The 21,607-nt window shown below is 31.7% G+C and overlaps 4 protein-coding genes across 8 annotated transcripts; 3 read left to right on the forward strand and 1 right to left on the reverse strand.

The window, feature by feature from the left end:
* Positions 1–1,471: 1,471 nt before the first annotated feature.
* Positions 1,472–5,409, reverse strand: LOC122529548 (probable RNA methyltransferase CG11342). 3 transcript variants are annotated; one of them, XM_043655794.1, is made up of 3 exons: positions 5,176–5,409; positions 3,880–4,096; positions 1,472–2,075 (listed from the first exon to the last, which is right to left on the reverse strand). In XM_043655794.1, the coding sequence occupies exons 2-3, from the start codon at positions 4,084–4,086 to the stop codon at positions 1,521–1,523; spliced, it is 762 nt and encodes a 253-aa protein (XP_043511729.1). In that variant the 5' UTR covers positions 4,087–4,096; positions 5,176–5,409; the 3' UTR covers positions 1,472–1,520. The 3 variants fall into 3 exon arrangements, with proteins under 3 accessions (XP_043511729.1, XP_043511727.1, XP_043511728.1); XM_043655792.1 differs by lacking the exon at positions 5,176–5,409 and adding an exon at positions 5,032–5,138; XM_043655793.1 differs by lacking the exon at positions 5,176–5,409 and adding an exon at positions 4,448–4,468.
* Positions 5,410–6,743: 1,334 nt separating this feature from the next.
* On the forward strand, positions 6,744–9,374 carry LOC122529549 (jerky protein homolog). The gene is made up of 2 exons (XM_043655795.1): positions 6,744–7,423; positions 8,446–9,374. The coding sequence occupies exon 2, from the start codon at positions 8,770–8,772 to the stop codon at positions 9,268–9,270; it is 501 nt and encodes a 166-aa protein (XP_043511730.1). The 5' UTR covers positions 6,744–7,423; positions 8,446–8,769; the 3' UTR covers positions 9,271–9,374.
* A 6,322-nt stretch (positions 9,375–15,696) lies between these two features.
* On the forward strand, positions 15,697–17,378 carry LOC122529547 (chromatin complexes subunit BAP18). Of its 3 annotated transcripts, none has more exons than XM_043655787.1 (4): positions 15,697–15,839; positions 16,189–16,280; positions 16,754–16,852; positions 16,949–17,378. In XM_043655787.1, exons 1-4 carry the CDS (start codon positions 15,762–15,764, stop codon positions 17,217–17,219), a joined length of 540 nt encoding a protein of 179 aa, XP_043511722.1. In that variant the 5' UTR covers positions 15,697–15,761; the 3' UTR covers positions 17,220–17,378. The 3 variants fall into 3 exon arrangements, with proteins under 3 accessions (XP_043511722.1, XP_043511724.1, XP_043511723.1); XM_043655788.1 differs by lacking the exon at positions 15,697–15,839 and adding an exon at positions 15,863–15,998; XM_043655789.1 differs by lacking the exon at positions 16,754–16,852.
* A 209-nt stretch (positions 17,379–17,587) lies between these two features.
* Positions 17,588–21,321, forward strand: LOC122529546 (major facilitator superfamily domain-containing protein 1-like). Its single transcript, XM_043655786.1, has 7 exons — positions 17,588–17,999; positions 18,981–19,257; positions 19,327–19,743; positions 19,843–20,154; positions 20,234–20,346; positions 20,421–20,659; positions 20,769–21,321. Exons 1-7 carry the CDS (start codon positions 17,861–17,863, stop codon positions 20,811–20,813), a joined length of 1,542 nt encoding a protein of 513 aa, XP_043511721.1. The 5' UTR covers positions 17,588–17,860; the 3' UTR covers positions 20,814–21,321.
* The last annotated feature ends 286 nt before the right edge of the window (positions 21,322–21,607 follow it).

The following is a 21,607-nucleotide window of genomic DNA, read 5'->3' on the forward strand; positions in this document are numbered from 1 at the left end:
ACGCGTACATACACGTTATTTCTAAATATATAAATAATATTGTCAAGTCGTCGTTATAAACGATTAGAAATACTGGCTATTCTGTAGCGAGTTGAATGTTACAGCTGTGGACAGCTTGTCCAACGTAACTTGAAATTGATGATTGAACGCGAATGTTAATAATTGAAGAATCACGACTTATCTGACGTAAACTGATACAAATACGATACCGAAAATAACAGCGTTTCTTCACGAGGATAAAACCGAGTCTTGTTGAAAATTTTACTGATTCTGACCGAAGAAATTATTATTTCTGCCCGCGCGGCCGCCCGCGAGCCTGTTTTTATTAAAATATGCGCGTTCAGTTTTTATTTGTTCCATTATACGATGATCAATGATCAGAGAAAGTGCAGTCCTTACTTTTCCTCTCATGATGTGTCGTTTAGCATATTCTGTCGGACCGAACACTTTCCTAAAAATATTACAAACTGGTGTTGTTCCAGGTTTGGAACTTTCGTCTATTTTTTCCCAAACTGTTCGGTCAGAAGCAATTTCGGTATGCTGGTCCTTTAGATCACTCTCACTTTTAGAATTCAATGATAATCTCCTTCTCTTTTGTACTCTACGTTTATTTATAATATTCTCCTTTTCGTTATTGCTGTCTGAAAACTCTTATTCGTCTGTTGTAAATAGATCATCGTCTCTTTTCATGTTGTCTTCAGTTTCGGAAAGGTCCTGTTCTGGATACTGAAATCTGAATACTCTTCATCTATGTTGTTTATTTTTTCTAATAACTTCACATTTTTGGAATGCCTTGACATTTTAGGATCAATATTTGCTACAGAATAATGCACTATATACGAAATAAAATACAAAATTTACGTCAAGGTATTGCTGGTTTACTTTTCCTTTTTTTCAAATTAGCACTTGTAACATGAGATGCAAAGGAAACATTTTAGAAATTATATACTTTGATGCTCTTTCCTGTAGTTATAAAATTGTACTGTTTTGCACCCAACTCTGCAATTTGTGTACATCTGTCTCGATGAAACGTTGTTCCAAACCATTCACATGTAACATCATACTTTCGTCATGATACGACAAATATAAAAATATAATATCATAATAATTCGTCACAATATAAAAATTATAAAAATATAATATGTAAATATCACATATTTACTTATTATATTATATTTTCTCGACCGGTCGCTCTAGATAAGGCAAGCTGCATACATATATTTCCCAGAAGAAAAAAATAAAATAAAACAAGTAGCAAATATTGAAAAATACAACGTACGTATATTTTTGGAAAAGTCGTAAAAAATTGATAGCGATGTGACAATGTTTAAATATGTGAAAATTGTACGAAAGTTTGAAAACGGTCAATTTGACCGGTCGTGATAGGTTTAAGTTACCAAAAATTATTTCGACAATCGTATAAATCAAATATGCTCGCACAAAAAGATCTTCGTTCACTTATTGATGTCGATTAACATACAGCACGGAATCCCATCAATCTCTGGAGTGAGAGTGATGGCTCACGTTCTCGCATAAATTAATAGTCTCCGTTTCCACTCGTTGTTCTCGGTAACCGTGATTCTTCGAAAATTGCAAGATTCAGTCAATATGCGTTCAATGTGCGCCGCTGGATCGCCAGTGAGCCTCAACGTTTGCAATAATGGAAAGTCTTCCCCTTTCGATCGTCGGAGCCTTCTCGACGCGTTTCTGTAACATTTCCAATGTTGCGGTTCGATCACGATCATGTCCGTGATCGAACAAGCTTTCCGCAAAAATTCTGTCAGCCCTTCGTCTCCGTGATTCAAGTGGATCCACATGGTAATTGAAAAACAAAACACGACGTCGAAGCGTGCCCTTTCCAATCGACGAAGATATTCGTCCAGTGTTCGATTACAATCTTCCGCCAAGAAATCGAGGCATTCAAAAATAATACGATCCGGCCGTGGATTGCGTTCCCGTGCCCGCTCGATTAGGATCGGATCGAGGTCTATGCCGAGCAAACAGATCTCCTTGGGTAGACCTCGATCGACCGATAAGGTGTTCTCGAGGAAGTCGTACAACACGTATGTTAAATCCTGAAATCAGTAACACCATTTGTGATTTTTACGCGTTTTTTTCTGGTCAAAAAAGAAACTTCTTTTACATTTCGGAGAATTCTTTCAATTAGATTAATTGAATTTCCTTGAATATTTGATTTTTAATGAGATTTGTAAAAGAAAAAAAAAAAAAAAATGGAATTGTCTTCATTGAATGTTTGTTATTTTATAACACGCGATAACGACTCCTTGTTACTAGTATTGCTATAATATTGGTATTTGCTATACAATACAATGATAATTTTTATTTTGATGTAAATTTTTTTATTCAAGGGACAATTTTTTTGTTGAATATGTATTGAAATTGGTGATCGATTATATAAAAATTATAGAAAAACATAGTGTCGAATTATTAAAAATAATATGTATGCTGTAATTAAATGAAAGGACTATTTATGCAACCGTAGATGTAAATTCATTCTTTTTCACGGAACAGTTAAAATAATAATTAAATAATTATCAATGTTTCAAAATGCATTGACTAATTAAATTGCACATAGTTAATAATAATTATTATTACGAATGTCACGATAAAAATAGTAGGTATGACTTTCAAACTTTGATCATAGATATTAATTATTAAAATTGTCAATGGCAGACATTTGATAAAGTTAATACAAATAATAAAATTCAACTCTTCTGTTCAATTGATAAGAGTTTCGATATCCAAAATCAAGGATAATGAATAACTAATGAATAAATAAAGTTGTCTTTTAATAACTAAAAAAATCTATGAATTTATTTATGTATCGATTTTCTTTACTCTTTTTCTAATTTCTCTTTTTTTTTTTTGTTTAGCGAATATTTTCAGTAAATTAATGGAAAAATTAATTTAATGATAATATTGAATAATTCAACCAAAATTTTACAGATCAAATTGAACATTAATAACTTCTGTTAATCCTCGTTTGTTCCTTGTGTCAAATTGACACATTTTTTATAAAATACTACATCATATGGATATTCCAAATATAACTTTTTCTATTTTCTAATGTACAACATATGACATATTTTCGACATTCTGATAAAATATATTATATGTTCTATTATAACATAATATTATATATTATATAATAAATAATAAATATATTATATATTATATTATATTATATTCATAAAATAATGCTGCCACAGTTTCAAATAATATTCATTTTTAACTTTTTAATTATTATTATTATACCTATCACCTTCTTGAAAAGATACGTCTAAGCATTTATAGTTTTAGAACATAATTGTAACAAATTCAAAATAAAAATGATCGTAACGTTGAATAAAAATTAGAGAAAACAAAATCATAATACAAACAGGATTTGTTTTACATGCAGTTGAATAGTAGAAATTTGATCCGTTTATTGTTAATAAAGTTTGTAAGTTGTAACCATTCACTTTCTCACTAATTTTTTTATCATTACGTCGAACTGTTATAAAAAAAAAAAAACAAATAATGACGGTTTAGAGATGAGGAGTTTAAAATGTAATAAATGATCTTTTTTTTTAATGAAATAATTTCCTATTTGAACTCGACAATTATACTTTAAATAGCATCAATTAGTTATGATATTAATCGTTAAAAATCTTTGATAAACGACCATTGTGAGATAATTTAATTATGTTACTAATAAAAGGAGATGTCTGTTTCTCTAAATTAGGAATTTCCGGGAGGAACCGTGTTCCGAACGGTTTTCAAAAAGGGACACGCCGGCTAAATTTAGACGGTTGTCGTTTGTAATTTCGGATCACGGTCGACTCGTCCCATTTCGTCTGACAGCTGTTTCAGTCTTACCCCCGCGTTACAACCGACGTCTAGGCCTACGTATTTCCGGTCCGGATGGGCCGACCGCCACACGCCACACGGAAGTTGTCGCACGCGCTCTTCCGCAGGATGGAATTGGTAATAATTCATGAAGTTCCCGTGCCTGCTAGCGCCCGGATCCGTCTTATCTTCCTGCCTTTCCTTACGCGGCGATCCCTGCGCCACGTCTCCAGACATTTCCCAAAATCTGTCGAGCCACCAGATAATTGACAATTAATTCCAAGTTCATAAATAACTCGTTTAAAAATATATTCCGCGGATAGAATGAAACGAATAAAATAGAATATTCAATGTAGTCTGAGTTTGTGAGAAACAGAAGATTATCTGCTATTTTTGTTTGAATTGTTAGTCAACTCTATAAAATTCAAAGTTCTAACATTAGTTTCTCCGTTTATTTTTTCTTAATAAATGTTAATATTGTTAATACTGTTAGTCTATTAATCTATTTTAATATTATTAAATTTATATTATTAATATTGCTATGTAACATTACGTTAATGCGTTTACATGTCGAATAATTGACCTTGAAAAAATTCACTTTGGAAATTTATTATCTATGAAAAGACACTTAAAATGTATAACTGATTTCTAAATCATCGAATCAAGACGAAATTGTGTAAAACATTATGCAATATTGTATTATAAAATGATTTTATATTCATTGTTTCATTTATTGATCACATAAAAAATTGTAGATTGGTTATTTTAACTATTTTGCCAATTCTGACGTTAACGTAATTATACTGGTATTGGTTCTTTAGTTTTAGATTTCGAACAAAACAATTCAAATAACGAAATGTAATGTAATGTAATTTTTATTCAAATTAGTCACATGTAAATACTTTGCATAAAAAAGAATATATATAATATTATTTAAGTATTGACAACTTTAATAATTCTACAAATGAGTTAATTTTAAATGTTTTAGAAAGTTCTATATTTTTTTCCGATAGTTTAAATAAAAAGAACAAATTAAATTAAAACAATATAAAATAATAACTACAATACCACATCAAAATATATTAAGGTATTGTTGCACAATATAATTAAATCTTTAAGAAATCTATTAAGATAATAAAACGCGATCTCATTAAGATACAAAAGGATTAAATCATCGGTTACCATTGAAACCATTATGTGAGAAGCTCTTTAGGTGGCAACAATGATTTCAGCACGTATATTGTCGTCTGCACGACAGTTTCGTAAAACTTGGCGAGCATTGCTTAGAAATAATGCACGAGTAAAGTGCAAAACGATTGTAAATACGTGATAAAGACTGATAACGAAGAAGGAATGGGGGTCAGAGACGTCGTAAGAGCGGAAGGATCGAGGAGATAATTTGCCGGTGTCCACGACCCAAATAAATGTAGGATTGCTGTGTTCGTGCTCGTGCTCGTGCTCTCGGCCACAGAAGAAGGTCTGAGAAATCGATGATGTATTGTCTTCCCACTCGCGGAGAAACTCACTTTTATGTCGGTGTTATGGTTTGGAATATTTCTTCGATTAATATCCCGCCCGTAATTGTAAATTTAACGGATTTTCTTCTAACTGTTGTATTTTTCTTTTGTAGTCTTTATAGGTTAATTTAACCTCTTGCGCTGGCAACTGATTGCGGACCATAACGAGTGACCAAACCGTATACAAGAATTCGTCGCTTTCTTTTCGAACTCGTCGGCAATGGTACGATTTATCGTTGGATAAAAATTATTGCGAAGTAATTTTTTTTTTTATTTGTTTTGCTTATTTTGTTTTACTTAAGTATAATTAAAACTGAAAAAATATTGCAATTTTGGGGCAAGAAATTCTCGACGTGCATAGCACGTCATTCCAGTGTTAGATTCCACTGTAATAGAGTCAACACGCTTATATAATTTAGAAGAGTTTATTCCCTTACAGTCGTGGTCGTGTACGAAATAGAATGATATAGAATGATTTACAATGTTTAATGCTCTTGATATAGAATGATTTAGAATGTTTTATGCTCTTAATGATATGAGAATGTCTCTATAATGATTTAAAATGTTTTATGCTATCGAATGTCTCTAAAGCATGTCCTTATATAGATTTGGTTATCATCGTCAAGTGGAAGGGGAAAGAGCATAGATGACCAACTATTGGATCTTGCCCTAGCTATTCACAGTCCACATAAATTTAATATAAATTTCCATCCATATAAATTTAATAATATTAAAATAGAGTAATAGACTGATAGTATTAATAATATTAACATTTTATGTGGACTGTTGCTAACTCATTGTCAGTATTTGCATAGATTCAATATTGTCCGGGTTGATCATCCAACACCAGCACAAGAGGTTAAACATATTTTATCTCGTGGTATCATGTGTGAAAGTTTGCGATTAGTTTAAGATATTTAATTTTTTAAATTGTTTTGATTTAAATTATTTGTTTAATTCTTTCTGAGTGCTTAAAGTTACCAAGATTAGTTTAGATATTTAATTCTTGGATCCTTTGGGTGTTTAAAATTATCAATAGCCTGAAAGTTTAATACTAAATGAAGAGTACATAACAAATACATAACGAATACACTATATTCCTTTAATAAATCTTTAATAAATAAACCAATCTCTTTTTTAAATATTTCTAGTACAAAGTAAAGGTAGTTTGGAAATCCATTTAAAGAGAATAAAAAAAGACTTTATGGACACTCACACGGGGTTATGTTAAAGATATCGTGTATCGAATAAAGGTAAGGGACAAATCTAAACCAGAGGATCATTTGTTTTGTAATTCCAAATAATACAAGGTAAATGAAGCAAAAAAAAAAAAAAAAAACTTGAATATACACGTCTTATTTTGTAATAATTTCCACTTATCTGTCTTTTCATTTGCCTCCGTAATAAATTTTTGAAATTGTAAATTGGACTTTATGGACACCCTGTATATCTCGAGGACGTTGAAATCGGCAAAAATTTTTCCCTCAAAGTAGTTTCAAACTCATAATTTTGACAACTTGAATGATCCTAAACGTCAAATGCAACGCGTTTGCAAAAACGATAACCAAACACACAGCCAATATCGAAAAATATTGATTCCATTGACGTGATGTGTCAGTTGCCGGAAATTTCAAATAAATCAACGTTCATCATGAGGCACGCAAGGATCAAATAACCGGTAACCGAAGGGTCGAATGGACGAGCAGCACAAGCCCTGGCTTCGTCATTTCTTTATTATTTCTGTTTCACTCCCTGATTCGCAATCAACGCGTATGGCATGAGGTAATCAACAAAGAAAGGAGAAAGACAGAGATAGGAAGAGAGAGAGAGAAAGAGAGAGGAGCAGGTGTTAGGTGTATAGCATACACGCGCACCGGTCCAAGAGAACACAGGGCCCATTCTTCACGGACCACGGGCCTCGTTGCCAGCAATTTCCTTTTTCTTCGGCTGCGGCAGATGTGCCTGCTGGCCGGTGCAAAGGCACGCGGTACGATATACGAGATAACGAAGATTGTACGAAGGATACTCTAGAGTGGAGCAAGGCAGGCAAGCTGCCAGTGAGTATCGGGTCTCGTGCAGGCCACACTTTTTTTTTTTTTTGTGCCCGGCCCCAGACAGGCCGCTTTTTACCCACAAGTATCCAAGTATTTCACCCGAAAACCGGGCTAGAGTTTTCCTCGAAAGAACGGCGAGAACCATTACTATTTAGATTTATATTGAAATGGAATTTTTTATATGAAATAATTAAATTTAATAAATTTTCATCAATCATATTTATATTTATTATATCTATTATTTAGATTATTATGAAAATATTTAATTATTTCAAAACAATTTTCATATGTAACATTTATATTTATTTATAAATTAATAAAAAGATAAATTTACTTACAATAATTTCACTTTTATAATTATATTTTTATTTCTATTTATTATATTTAATTTTATTAATAATTTTAATTATAGTTTAAAACATTAAATTGCAAATTTAAAGAAATTTAATATTAATTAATATTATTAAAAATTTTAAGTCGAATAAACTATTAATCTTCAAAATTAAAAAAATATTATATGTATAAATTTTAATTTATAATAATATTAAAAAAATTAAAATCTTTATAAATAAATTTACAATTTATTTTCTTTTCAGACATAGTATTAAATTTTAAGTATAGAACTATTAATATTAAAATGAATTATAAAATTAAATTTATATAAATACGCCACCTTTGAACCGTTGTCACTCATGTCTCTTTCTGCAGGAACCGTGAACGAGAAAATGTTTTGTCCACGTGCACTCTGGAATATTATCTTTCGTGAAAATCCTTCCGAATGGCAAACAATATCTTTCAGTATAGTTTACTTCTTTCTCTCTTAACAACTATCAACTGATTTTTATTTTCAAATAATTATTTTGTTCTTGTGTCTGTTAATTATTATTCATTATTCATTATTATTATTATTTAATTATTAATTATTATTATACAATAAATACAATACCACCCATAATACCCATAAATACAATTCTCTTTCTAACTCGGCAGAAATAGATGAACGCATTCTTTTTTTCTTTTTGCAGTTTAAACTCTCCCTCTGTAAATTATCGTATTAACGAAGCATTTTGTCGAATTTGTCTTATCGTTCGCTTCAAAACATTATACTAATGTGCAAAATCATCTACATTCAAAATATTGATGAAAAAGGTGAAAGCAATGCACGAGGAAAATGGCGACCCATTCTGTTTCACACCATGTAGAGGCTGACTTTGGCGGTTCAAAAAAAAATTATAATCCAACCCGTGCAAATATCTACAGTGAGAGAGACGATACGGACGAAACCATTTATACAACAATATTTGCAAATACAGGAAGAATTTGAAATCGGTGATGATAATCTGCATCACATGGACGAAACAAGTTTATTTTGGAGGATGCTCCCCAAGCAGGTACTGACGGGTGCAAATGAAAAAGGAGTTAAAAGAGAGTCGGAGGAAAAGATTAAATATGATAAAGCTACACTAGCGTTATGTTCAAACGCAACCGGAAGCCACAGGCTACCCTTACTTGTGATCAACAAACATGAGAAACCTAGAGCGCTAAAGCACTGTATAAATCATTTACCTGTGAAATACACTCACAACGAGAATGCCTGGATGAATACCGAAATTTTTCAATTCTGGTACCACAATGAGTTTAAACCCTACGTTAGGAGGCGGCAATTGGAAGAAAATAATAATGGTAAGGTTTTACTGATAGTAGACAACTTTAGTAGCCATAATTTACCAGAGGAGGAAATGGACAATGGTCATTTCAAACTCATGTTTTTACCGCCCAATACCAGTTCCCTGATCCAACCAATGGAGCAAGGTGTAATTACAAGATTTAAAAAAACGATTCCGGCATAGATTGTTACAACGCTTCTTTCAATATGAAAACGGACCGTCAGAATTCTATGCCGATTATGACATAAAGGATTGTATAGACTTAATAAATGAAACGTGGAACGCTATGCTTTCTTTGAACATATTCGATTCCTGGGGTAAAATCCTTAATCGAGAAACGAGATGGGCTGGAAGAAACATTCCTCGTTAGAAACTGCTCCGCACGGTGCAGCGTATGGAACAATTTCTGACGAACAAGTGACAGAATGGATCAATCAATGCGAAGAAGCAGAAAGAATTAAAGAAGATGTTGTCGAAGAGGCAAGAAGAATCTTCTCATTTGCGGCCCAATAGAAGTGCTAGTCCAATAGAAGCAGAAGTAATTGACAGATTGTTAAAAAGATTACTGTAACAGAACCAGAAATTGCAAATTATGCAGAGTCTATAACAGATTATTACAACTCGAAATAATTTTTGTTTATTCTATATTTTTTTTTTTTTTAAATGAAGGTTCAGCATCGCATCGAATACGAGGTCCTTAGCGACGTGTTGAAAATTGACTCTTTATAACTGGTCTAGTAGTTGGGTCTCCTTTAGGTAGTTGATAACGTTTTTTTGTCGTTTCTGGCAGGTTAGAGCGGTGTTTTCGTTTAATCCATATTTACTTCTTACGCTTCGGTATTTTCTGCATTCATGTAGCAGATGCTGGGTGGTGATTTGTAGGTTGCAGGTGTTGCAGAAAGGAGGTTCTGTTTTAGTTAGGAGGTATTCGCGTGTGATCTTGGAGTGTCCTATTCAAAGCCTGGTCATAGCTATCCTTTCTTTTCTGCTTAGATTGTTATTTGGTATTTTTTGATAGAAATGGTGTGCTATGTCATGTATTTTGGTTCTATTTGTCGTAGTCCAAATTCTGTTCCATTCGTCTCTTTCCGCTTTGGTCGTTGAAGCTGGTAGGTCTTGGTGTGGGATTGGGATGTTGGTTTCTTTTGTTTGGTCGATTGTTGCTTCTTTGGCTAAGAAGTCGGCTTGTTCGTTTCCTTCGATTCCCTGGTGTGACGGGATCCAGGTGATTATTTTATGTTTGTGGTCATTAGTAAGTTCGGTATAGGTTTCCTAGATCATTTGTATGACTTCGTTCTTTTTGTTGCTATTGATGTTTGTTGTCGGGTTTATTGTAGTCAACGAATCTGTATAGATTACCGCTGATTGATATTTGTTTTCATGGATGTGCCGTAGTGCTTCAAGTATCGCGTATGCTTCAGCGGTCAGAATGAATGTGTGTTTAGAGAGTCGTTGTTTTTTGGTGGAGTTTTCTGTGACTATTGCGAATCCTATTCCGTGTTTAGTTTTGGAGGCGTCTGTATATATCTTGTGGTAGTTCTTGTAGGTGTTGTTTAGTTTCTGGAAATCCTGTTTGTGTTCTATGTTATTTTTTTCATTTTTTTTTTTTTTGGATAGCCAGGTCGGTGTTTGTTTCTGGCGTTTTTAATATCCATGAGGCTATTTTTCCGTGGTTGCGTTCGATAATAGGTGTTGAAGTGATTTCTGTTGTATTGGGATATTTTTTTTAGTCTTGTACGGAATGGTGCCGGTGAGTCTTGAGTTTCTGTTGTGGTGGTTTATTAGTCTGTCGGCAAAGGTGTTGTTGTATGATGGGTTATTCGGTGTTGACGCTATTTTTATAGCGTATCTTAGGCTTAGTAATTTTCTTCTCTGTTCGAGGGGCATTTCCTTGGCTTCAAATAGTGTGCTTCATGTGGCTAATCTGAGTGCTGTGTTTTGGATGGGTTCTATTATTTTGATTATGTTAGGTTTGGCTAAATTATATACTATTGATCCATAGTCCAATTTGCTTCTTATTAGTGCTTGGTAGGTTATTCGGTAACTATCTTTTTGCCATTTTGGTGTATTATTTTGAAATATCTTAAGAAGCGAGAATGCCTAATTACAGTTAAACACAATTTGTAAAATATTATTTGGAATTCTACAAAGTATCTTCGAACCTTGTCGATTTCTTTACGCTCAAGAGGCGACTGACTTGCCACGGCGTCTTGCATGGGGGGTGACAGCTTTTAGACTCGGTTTCGTTATCTCCAATTGATAGGAGCACCGTATTGGTTCGTGAATAGGGTCTTTAGACATTTAGGTTCGTTCATAGAAAGTGTAAACTGATGCATGGATGAATACAGTATAAGATTAGAGTGGTTCACTTGCTGTGGTGGCTGAGAGCAGATATACGACCGCAAAGGGCTAAAAACGGATTCGAATGGCCGATTCCGGTCCACCTGGTATTGGGTTATTTGAAACTAAAAAACCAAAATGCATCTTAATTGGTATAAATGTGGCTACCGCATGAACCACGGAAACAGGGAAATTTCGAAAATTCAAAAAAATGACAGCATTTTGAAGTTAAAATATCGATTTTCCTTGTACCTTTCGTCTTTCAGGTGGTAAAAAAAAATAGAAGAAAACATCGGATTTTGAAATCCGTGGTTCATGCGATAAAGGTACATCCGGTGAATATCTTCTCCAAATTTCAAGTCAATCGGTCAACTATAACGTGAGATATCCCGTCAGTCAGTTTAAATAATATGGATTTGAGAAAAACACATTTGAAGCTTTTATAAAATAATAATAATATAAATAATAATATTATAAAATGAAATATTTTTTGAAAAAAACACATTTGAATTTTTTGTTACTCGTTGTACAAAAATATTCATACTTACAATCAATTGAACAGTACAGAAAATAAAATATTATAAAATAATAATAATACAAAAAATAAATAATAATATAAATAATAATATTATAAAATGAAATATTTTTGAAAAAAACACATTTGAAGTTTTTGTTACTCGTTGTACAAAAATATTCATACTTGCAATCAATCGAACAGTACAGAAAATAAAATATTATAAAATAATAATAATACAAAAAATAAATAATAATATAAATAATAAAATGAAATATTTTTTGAAAAAAACACATTTGAAGTGTTTTGTATTGTACAAAAATATTCGTACTTACGTTGCGAGCAGTACACCGTTTCCTTTAAACATCTATAATTTGGCTAATTTTACAAATTCAAATCCTTTTACACAAACATTTTCGAAAGCATATACTTTCGAGAAAATGTAAAAAGAAAAATTGATTTTTTTAAGCCGGATTACCAAAATATCCCCTTAATACGCTGTAGGATTTACAACTTTTGTTTGAAACATTTTCCCGTATCGTTCATATTATACTTATATTTATTTATATTTAACGTTTCACGAATCCAATCGCAAGTATTTGCAATTCTGTAAATAGATTTTTCTAATTCTACAAATTATTTAATGGGTAGGAAAACAATCTGCATAACCGATTGTCTTGACACGGATTAGTTTGTCATAAATTTTTTTTTTTTTAATTACATTTTTCAGTTTTTATTTTTACATGTCGTGTTTTTTTTTTCTCTTATTTATTTTGTATCATTTGCTCGTGATGTATTCACTGTGCCATATGAAGGATTTCTTTCCCGCTAATGAATTGAATTAAATTATATTTGACACTGGAATATTACCAAAGTAATATTTCTCGTAAATTTTATACATTTACAACGATGCAGTTTTAGAGAGAGATTAGAATGATTAGGACATTCTTCGCGTTTCTCAAAATGGATATTTAGGAAGATTGAATATAATAATCCTTTTTTTTTTGCAACTTTATTAAAAAATATATATTTTATTTTGTTTCCATAAATAAAATTGCAAACGTATTAGCTTTGTCTGTTACGTCCGAGTAAATTTAATTTGTTCAACTTCAAAAACATGTCTGCCAAACAAGTGAACTTCAAAACGATGTTTTTATCGTGCAGAGATTTTATGTAATCGTCTTATCCATTTAGAAACTGCTTCGTCGACAAATCCTGCTAACATTTTGCTCGTCGAGAGTACTTCAATATGCAAAACAAGAGATTTATGGTATTATCCTTATCCTATCTCGTCGTATAATTTTTTCAGATAAACGTGACTGTATTTAATCATGATTTGAAATTTATGGTTTCTACGGCGTTTAGAACGTTTTCAAATAAACTTATGAGAAAAGAGACTTTTTCCTCAACATTAATTTCGTTAATTTTTTAAGACAGCAAACAGCATAATTGTACCAGTGATAATGAAAAATTGTCGATAAAATGATATAACTTTGTAAAGAAAGATCGTGTAATACCATATAGCGAATAAGGATACTATTCTCTCCAAAGTTGTAAAAATTTAAAATGTCCAAAAACATGAAATTATTAGAAAAAAATAAACAACGTAGACGAAGAGTATTCAGATTTCAGTATTCAGAACAGAACTACCTTTCCGAAACTGAAGACAACATGAAAAGAGACGATGACCTATTTACAACAGACGAATAAGAGTTTTCAGACAGCAATAACGAAAAGGAGAATATTATAAATAAACGTAGAGTACAAAAGAGAAGGAGATTATCATTGAATTCTAAAAGTGAGAGTGATCTAAAGGACCAGCATACCGAAATTGCTTCTGACCGAACAGTTTGGGAAAAAATAGACGAAAGTTCCAAATCTGGAACAACACCAGTTTGTAATATTTTTAGGAAAGTGTTCGGTCCGACAGAATATGCTAAACGACACATCATGAGAGGAAAAGTAAGGACTGCACTTTCTCTGATCATTGATCATCGTATAATGGAACAAATAAAAACTGAACGCGCATATTTTAATAAAAACAGGCTCGCGGGCGGCCGCGCGGGCAGAAATAATAATTTCTTCGGTCAGAATCAGTAAAATTTTCAACGAGACTCGGTTTTATCCTCGTGAAGAAACGCTGTTATTTTCGGTATCGTATTTGTATCAGTTTACGTCAGATAAGTCGTGATTCTTCAATTATTCATTCGCGTTCAATCATCAATTTCAAATTACGTTGGACAGCTGTAACATTCAACTCGCTACAGAATAGCCAGTATTTCTAATCGTTTATAACGACGACTTGACAATATTATTTATATATTTAGAAATAACGTGTATGTACGCGTGTGTCGTGTATGCGATTGAAAGAAACTATACAACTACGAATCATTTCTAATTTCTTTTCAAGTTTATAATTGAAAATATATAAAAATAAATTTGTGTCATCAGTTTATGAAAATATATAAAAATAAATTTGTGTCATCAGTTTATCCTTCATTTATTATTTAATGCACTATTAAATTGACTAATATATACGTTCAATTGTAAAAACAGTAAACAACTTTTTTTAAGGACTGGTCATTTTGTCATGATCTGAAACAAGATTGTGAGGAATATTGTATTTTTTTTATCGTGAGTTATTTAAGAACCTTGAAATATTCTCTTTTATACATATTTTATTTTTTATAAGATTTTATTTTCTATAAGTTTTTCTTTTAAATATTTACAAAATGAGAATATAAGATTTGGGAGATTCCTTTTATATTCCTATTATATTTATATAAACTTTATGCTGAATAATAATACATACCGTATTTCTTTTTGTAATACACAAGTAATAAGTGTTTCTAAATTAAAAGTATATTCTCGAATTCGATACTTTATTGAGGAAACTTAAATCTCTGGAAACTTGAAGTGCTGGTTTTATTTTGTAAGTGGGATTTCTAGAGTTAATACCTTTATATGGCCATAGTTAAACAAAATATAAGCAGAAATACAAATTCTTGTTTAAAAATATTAATATCCTAACTTTTACTGGATCTAATTTATTTCTTTTTTTGTCGGGTATACTGAAAAGTCTTTCAGAGTGTATTGTTGATGGTGTGCTAAAATATTTTTTAATAATTTTTCTAGATTTGAATATTTGTTATCGCTCTAGATATACGATTGACCACCGAAACAAAAACCAAAGCATCTCGCTTCAAACCTTCTTTATTCACACTGTAAATGAAAAAAAATTAATTAATTTTATATTTTCTCTTATCTGAGTTTCAAGACTTTCGAATCATGAAAAAGTTATAAAGTTTCGAATTCTCGAAAAGTTAGGTTTCGAGATTTTTAACATTTCGAGTAATTTATCCTTAGAAAAAAGTATTTTTTATTTTTATACATATTCTGTTCTCCATTTTCTAAGATAATAACAATCTTTGAATAGATTTTTATTATCTTCGTACATTTTATTAAATATTACATTTGTAAATCACAATGAATCAGTGATACATAAGTACTATACATAAGTACTATATATATATGCTAGATTATTCAAAAAGTCTATTCTATTTAATATTGTACGAAATCAATTCAAATTAAAAATCAGAGTGCTTCAGTAAGTACTGTAAATCGCGATATCGATTCCGATATTGTTCGGTTCTAATGCAAATGTTTCAATGTACAAATAAATACAAAACTATTTCAATTAAAGATAAAAACTCTGTCTACAACTGTGGTGTAATAACGAGAAAGGAGAAACAAAAAGGATAAATCGAACGTGTAGGGGTTATCATTGCCTAAAAGAAAAAGATTCCGAAAACGACGCGAGATGGCAATACTGTATAAACGTTCCGCTGATGGCGAAACACGAGCACAACAACAAACTGACATGAACTCTGCGAGCAAGGTAAGTGAAAAGACAGCCGTTGTCGCCAATTTTAGGCAGTTTCCCGCCATATAATACTTAACGGCCGTTCTCCCCCACCGCTCGTCTTCCTTTTTCTACGTGAGTCACGTGCTTTTACCCTTCAATATTCTAGCAATGGAGACTGTAAGCGGGCACAAGGTTAGGTTATGATCGTCTATATTTTTTAATCTTTTTTTTTTTTTTTTTTTTTTTTTTTTTTTTTTTGCTAAGTTGGCGTAAGTTGTGTTCGTGTGGTAGTTCGATGAAAAATCGCGGGGAAATTCTATGTCAGAACTAGTTGCATATTTGAAAAACTAACTAGCATTTTAAAGATTAATTGTTTTTTTAGGTTGGTGAAATTTTCACCGCAGCCGGAGCAGCGTTTAACAAGCTGGGAGAATTAACGATGCAATTGCACCCTACAACAGATTCACCGGCAGGGTAATTAAAAAAATATACACACGCAATCGTTTTTCTGTCATAAATAGTAGCGCTAACGCTTTCGCTTTAATTTACATGACGTTGTGTATGTACGTCGGAGAAACGCGGGAGAATGTCACGTGGTGCGGTGTATTAACCAATGAAAAACATTGTTCAACTATGAAAAACTAAAAAAAAAATTTTGAATTTTTCATTTGTCGCAATTAACAATTAATAAAGATGTTATTATCACTTTCTTTTTTAACTTAAATATTATTTACATTTGTATCACTTTTAATTTCTTTATTAACAAATCGTCAATACACGTAGATGAAGATATCGTACGAAATTTTTCTCGTCTTTTACACTCGTAAAAGTTTAGAAATCGAATAATGAAATAAGTAAATACTTTCGCGTCGCTATCGCTTTATTGCAAAAAAAAAAAAAAGGCTGGCTGTATTTCTACATAACTCTTTGTGTCGCTTAATCTGTAGTAAATGGACTGACGAGGAAATTGAGATGCTCCGTCACTCGGTAAAGACCTTCAGCGAAGATTTGAACAAAATAAGTGAACACATCAAGGGACGAACGGTGTAAGTGAATAAGGCTGCATCGAGCCCACGGTTGTTCCTCAATTTCTTTTCGTCAGTCTCGACCTTAAAATTAATCGGTTTCCTTCAACTTTTTAGCTCTCAGATTCGGACAACACTGAAGAAGAAAGCTTTTGAGGAAGCTGGCGTTCCGATCAGGCAACAAATACTTTCTCAACAGTCGACGCAACAATCGACGGTTCAGGTATCGAAGCAGCAGACAGGAAATCAAGGATTAATGGGAAAATCGGCAGACGTAACATTAAATATGTTAAACGCTTCGGAATCGGAAGTGGATGTTGAAGGACTACCAGACGAGTGTCAAGTGAAGCTCGAGTTCGAAGGTGCAACGGAGGAAGTAGCTTCCTAACAAGCCGAGCGAGAATGATGTTTCCAAATGCGACTCTTTTTATCTCGATCTCTACGTATAAGATAATATAACATACGTTTCATATGTTTACGTTTAGCGTTAAGTAACCAATATGTATCTTAAATAAGTTACGTTTGTTAAATAGATTTTTGAAAATCAGTTGCGGCCGTTTTCCTCGTAGCGTTCTTACCGACTAGTTTACTAGTGGTTTTAATGGGGGCGCCACAGATCGGAAAATCGAGCGACAGAGATGCGTCAAATTGTTGGTAGCAATTCCAACTGACGCTCATCGTCTATCCCAACGAATAGAGAATTTTTTGTTGATCTTTTGGTATTCGACAGATTCGTGGCTTACGTTAGTTCACTTGTATGACGCATGTGATTGACAGATTAGCAATGATACGACTGGCAGCCTACTCAACTTGTTGAAGTCAGTTAAACGGCAGCATTCATGGGTTGATCCCATATTTTTTATTACTCGAGTTGTACCTACCTTATTTCACAGAGAGATTAGTTCGTGTATGTTTGATCAATGTGTGATGGATTGGCACGAGTGAACTCGAGTGAACTTTTGTAATTCCATGCATCTGTAGTTGTGCCTGACACTTGTAAACATTTAAACATCACATTTGACCGTAACAATGGAAGGAGGCATATTAGAAAATCCAGAGGCTACTCTAGATAGATCCGATGATGAGATTGCCTTGCAAGGATTCTGCAGTCCAAAAAAATCACTACACAAGGTTTTTGGCCTGACGTTAATGTGCCTGTTAGGCTTTGGTACGATTGTCATTTTTTATATTATTTTTCCATGACCAAGTAGCCATTGTTTATGTCTGTTACGGTATATTATGGCCTCATTAAAAGTGTTTGAACTTGGCTATCTGAAATGACCAATATATTCAACTTTCTTTTTTTTCTGATTAAATTCTTTGTGAAATATTTTACTTTAAGCATGCAATAATTTTGTTTACCTTACGATGCCCATTCAATTTTTTTTTTTTTTGTAGACATTAAAATTTGTACTTTGATATTTACTATCTATTATGATGAAGTGCAATTTAAAAATTCTTTTATCATACATTAAAAGTGCATGTAATTGTAAGATAACAATAAACAAAACAATCACGTTAATTTAATCTACTTCTCTAACGTCATTACATTTTTCATTTTTTATGATTATCTTTTTTAATTATGATTATTAATTTCTTTTTGTGATGTGAAGAAAGTTCATATATAAAAATTTTGAATTTTGAACTATTCATTTAATGAAATATACATAAAGATAAAATATATATATACATATATATAAAGCAAGCTTCTCAAGAAATATAAAATCGTACTTATTTTTCTTTTTCATTGATTTATGAAAAACAATGATTTTTGTAAATATTGTGTACAAATCTTGTTTAGTTTCCTTCCATAATTTATCCAACAAACATAAAATATGCAATTGTGTAAGTTTTGTACAGCGAGACTGTTTTGTTAAGACTTGACAACGAGATAAGCCATATCATCATGTTGTTATTCTTTTGTCCGCAAAATATTATTTTACTATTCTTAATGTTGATATAATGTTGGGGATATATATGGTAAAGGTAAAGATAAAACGTTTTTGCGCCAACTCGGATTGTTTTAGCAACGTTTTTTCTAACGCCTAAAGCATTTAGGTCATAGACCTCTTTAAGATGATCACACATCACGCAACTGCATTTTCATCAAATGTATCAATTAATTAAACGAAATGAATTTTATTTACAGGTTCTTACTTTTGTTTCGACAATCCTGGTGCTTTGCAAGATAATTTTAAAACTGACCTACAAATGCCAACTAGCCAATTTGTTTTATTATATTCTATTTACTCGTGGCCTAACGTGATCCTTTGTTTTATTGGTGGATTTTTATTAGACAGCGTATTTGGCATACGTCTAGGAACAATTATATATATGGGACTTACATTAATCGGTCAGATTATATTTGCAACTGGTGCTACAATTAATACCTTTTGGTTAATGATGGTTGGTCGCTTTGTTTTTGGGTATGTTTCTTTTTATAAGGTATTTGAAATATTTTGTGATTTCGATATTAATTTTGATACTTTTTACAGCATTGGTGCAGAATCATTAGCTGTTGCTCAAAATAGTTATGCTGTTCTGTGGTTTAAAGGAAAGGAGTTGAACTTGGTGTTTGGTTTGCAACTAAGTTTCGCTAGAGTAGGATCAACTGTGAACTTTTTAGTAATGGAACCAATTTATAATTATGTATCTCAGTATTACAAAGGACCAGAATGTATTGGCATAGCTCTCTTTCTTGCCGCTCTTACTTGTGTGATTTCTATGATCTGTGCATGTGTACTGGGTATTATGGACAAGCGTGCTGAGCGATTATTAAGAAGAGGGGAGGGACAAGAAACTGAAGCCGTTAGTTTAACAGACGTTAAAGATTTTAAGCTAATATTTTGGTTGATTGCTCTCATTTGCATTGCTTATTATGTCGCAATATTTCCATTTGTCGCATTGGGAAAGTAAGTATGAATAACAACCCGTCTCTATGTCTGTATTTTACTACATACTATGTTATAACACGGTATGTCATAATGCTATGTTTTAATCCTTTTTCTTAGAGTATTTTTTGAACGAAAGTATGCGTTTGAACCATCAAATGCAAATACTGTTAATTCCCTTGTGTATTTCATATCAGCTATTGCATCTCCCATACTGGGTTATCTTGTTGATAAAACTGGAAAAAATGTTTCCTGGGTGTTTATTAGTGTTCTTGTAACTATAGTAGCTCATGGACTACTCGCATTCACATATGTAAATCCTTATGTATGCATGATTCTTATGGGATTAGCATACTCTATGCTCGCTAGTAGTTTATGGCCATTGATAGCACTTGTTACTCCAGAATATCAGCTTGGTACTGCTTACGGAATGTAAGTAAAATTACAACACTCTCTTGAAACATCTTTGAAATATTTGAATTGTTGATCTTACAAAATCCTTTATTTACAGTGCACAAGCTGTACAAAATTTGGGTTTGGCCGTAGTTTCAATACTAGCTGGTATAATTGTTGATCATGGTGGATATTTTATGCTTGAGATGTTTTTCTTGGGTTGGCTATGGAGTATGTTTTCCTTTACTTAATATTTTTAATGATATAAATGTTTGTATAGCAATTTATAATTCATATTTTTACAGTTTCGTTGATAACTGCTGTTGCAATCTGGGTATCGGATGCAGCAACTACTGGTGGTTATCTGAACATGACACCAAGTCAGAGAGAAAAATATGAACAAATTCAACGAACACCAGAAAGTCTTGAAAGAGAGAAGTTATTGACTTCGGAATCTACTTCAGATTTATCGACTGACGATCTTTTACAACCACAATCCGATATTAGTATTAGAAATCGTTATCTTTCTCGTATCGGAGAAATGGTAATATCTTTGAAACATAATTCAAAAATAATAAATTAATTTAAATACATGTAGTTGATATAACACTTTTCGAAATGTAATTAATATATAATACTTTTCGTATTTTCAGGTACCGCCTAATATAAAAACACCGATTCATCGGCCATTACGATGATGCATTTTATTTAGATAAATTTAAAATACAAATAGCTACATTCATTGAAAATCTCTGTAAAAAGAGTTGCTCACTGTGTCTTCCTGTTACACGGTATCTGTGATAATTTCGAAATCAATACGTTTGAATTATAGTTTGAATTATATATAATTGATTTTTAACAAATCAAAAAGCATCTTTTATTAAGAAGTTAATATCTGCATGATGACAAATTATTGACAAAGATATATATATATATAATATATATATATATATTTATTATATCCATTTATTGTAATTATGAATATTGATAATAATGCGATTTTGAATGAATGAAACACGATCGACTTAATAATACAATATGTAATATATCTGTAACATGAATGAATCAAGAATTATTTTCTACCTCTTGTTTAAAAGAAAATCTATATAAGGGTTTTAAATTACTTGTTTAATACATGTATTTAAGCGTATCTTTATGTGCATGTTTAACAATGTACAATTGAATGAAACCAAATGTTATAATTTATTTTGCATTACATTTTTTACACCTATAAATGTTAATTTAGGATATAATAGCATATTATATAATTCTTTTTATTATAACAAAACGATTAACAAATAAAAGCTTATATATTCTTTTATATTATAAAATGTGATAAAATGTATTAAAAACATTTTTTATTCAAGAAGTGTTAAGTATTTTGTTAACAAAGATTATTTTATACAAGGTATTCCCAATTGTCAATTTTTGCCAATGTGTTTGGAAAGTCATTTTGAGTAAAAAATGTTATATATAATATTATGTGGGCTGA

Source organism: Frieseomelitta varia, unplaced genomic scaffold, assembly GCF_011392965.1.
Source record: "Frieseomelitta varia isolate USP_RPSP 00005682 unplaced genomic scaffold, Fvar_1.2 scaffold_292, whole genome shotgun sequence".
NCBI lineage: Eukaryota > Metazoa > Arthropoda > Insecta > Hymenoptera > Apidae > Frieseomelitta > Frieseomelitta varia.

What these genes read in the sequence shown, in the direction of transcription:
- LOC122529548 (XM_043655794.1), bottom strand. Translation starts at nt 4,086, where the DNA reads ATGTCTGGAGACGTGGCGCAGGGATCGCCGCGTAAGGAAAGGCAGGAA. An exon ending in ACGTCGGTTGTAACGCGGGG is followed by an intron (nt 2,076 to 3,879) that starts GTAAGACTGAAA and finishes TACTGATTTCAG; the next exon opens with GATTTAACATACGTGTTGTA.
- LOC122529547 (XM_043655787.1), top strand. Translation starts at nt 15,762, where the DNA reads ATGGCAATACTGTATAAACGTTCCGCTGATGGCGAAACACGAGCACAA. An exon ending in ACAACAGATTCACCGGCAGG is followed by an intron (nt 16,281 to 16,753) that starts GTAATTAAAAAA and finishes CTTAATCTGTAG; the next exon opens with TAAATGGACTGACGAGGAAA. An exon ending in CACATCAAGGGACGAACGGT is followed by an intron (nt 16,853 to 16,948) that starts GTAAGTGAATAA and finishes TCAACTTTTTAG; the next exon opens with CTCTCAGATTCGGACAACAC.
- LOC122529546 (XM_043655786.1), top strand. Translation starts at nt 17,861, where the DNA reads ATGGAAGGAGGCATATTAGAAAATCCAGAGGCTACTCTAGATAGATCC. An exon ending in GTTGGTCGCTTTGTTTTTGG is followed by an intron (nt 19,258 to 19,326) that starts GTATGTTTCTTT and finishes TACTTTTTACAG; the next exon opens with CATTGGTGCAGAATCATTAG. An exon ending in TTTCTCGTATCGGAGAAATG is followed by an intron (nt 20,660 to 20,768) that starts GTAATATCTTTG and finishes TCGTATTTTCAG; the next exon opens with GTACCGCCTAATATAAAAAC.
- LOC122529549 (XM_043655795.1), top strand. Translation starts at nt 8,770, where the DNA reads ATGGACGAAACAAGTTTATTTTGGAGGATGCTCCCCAAGCAGGTACTG.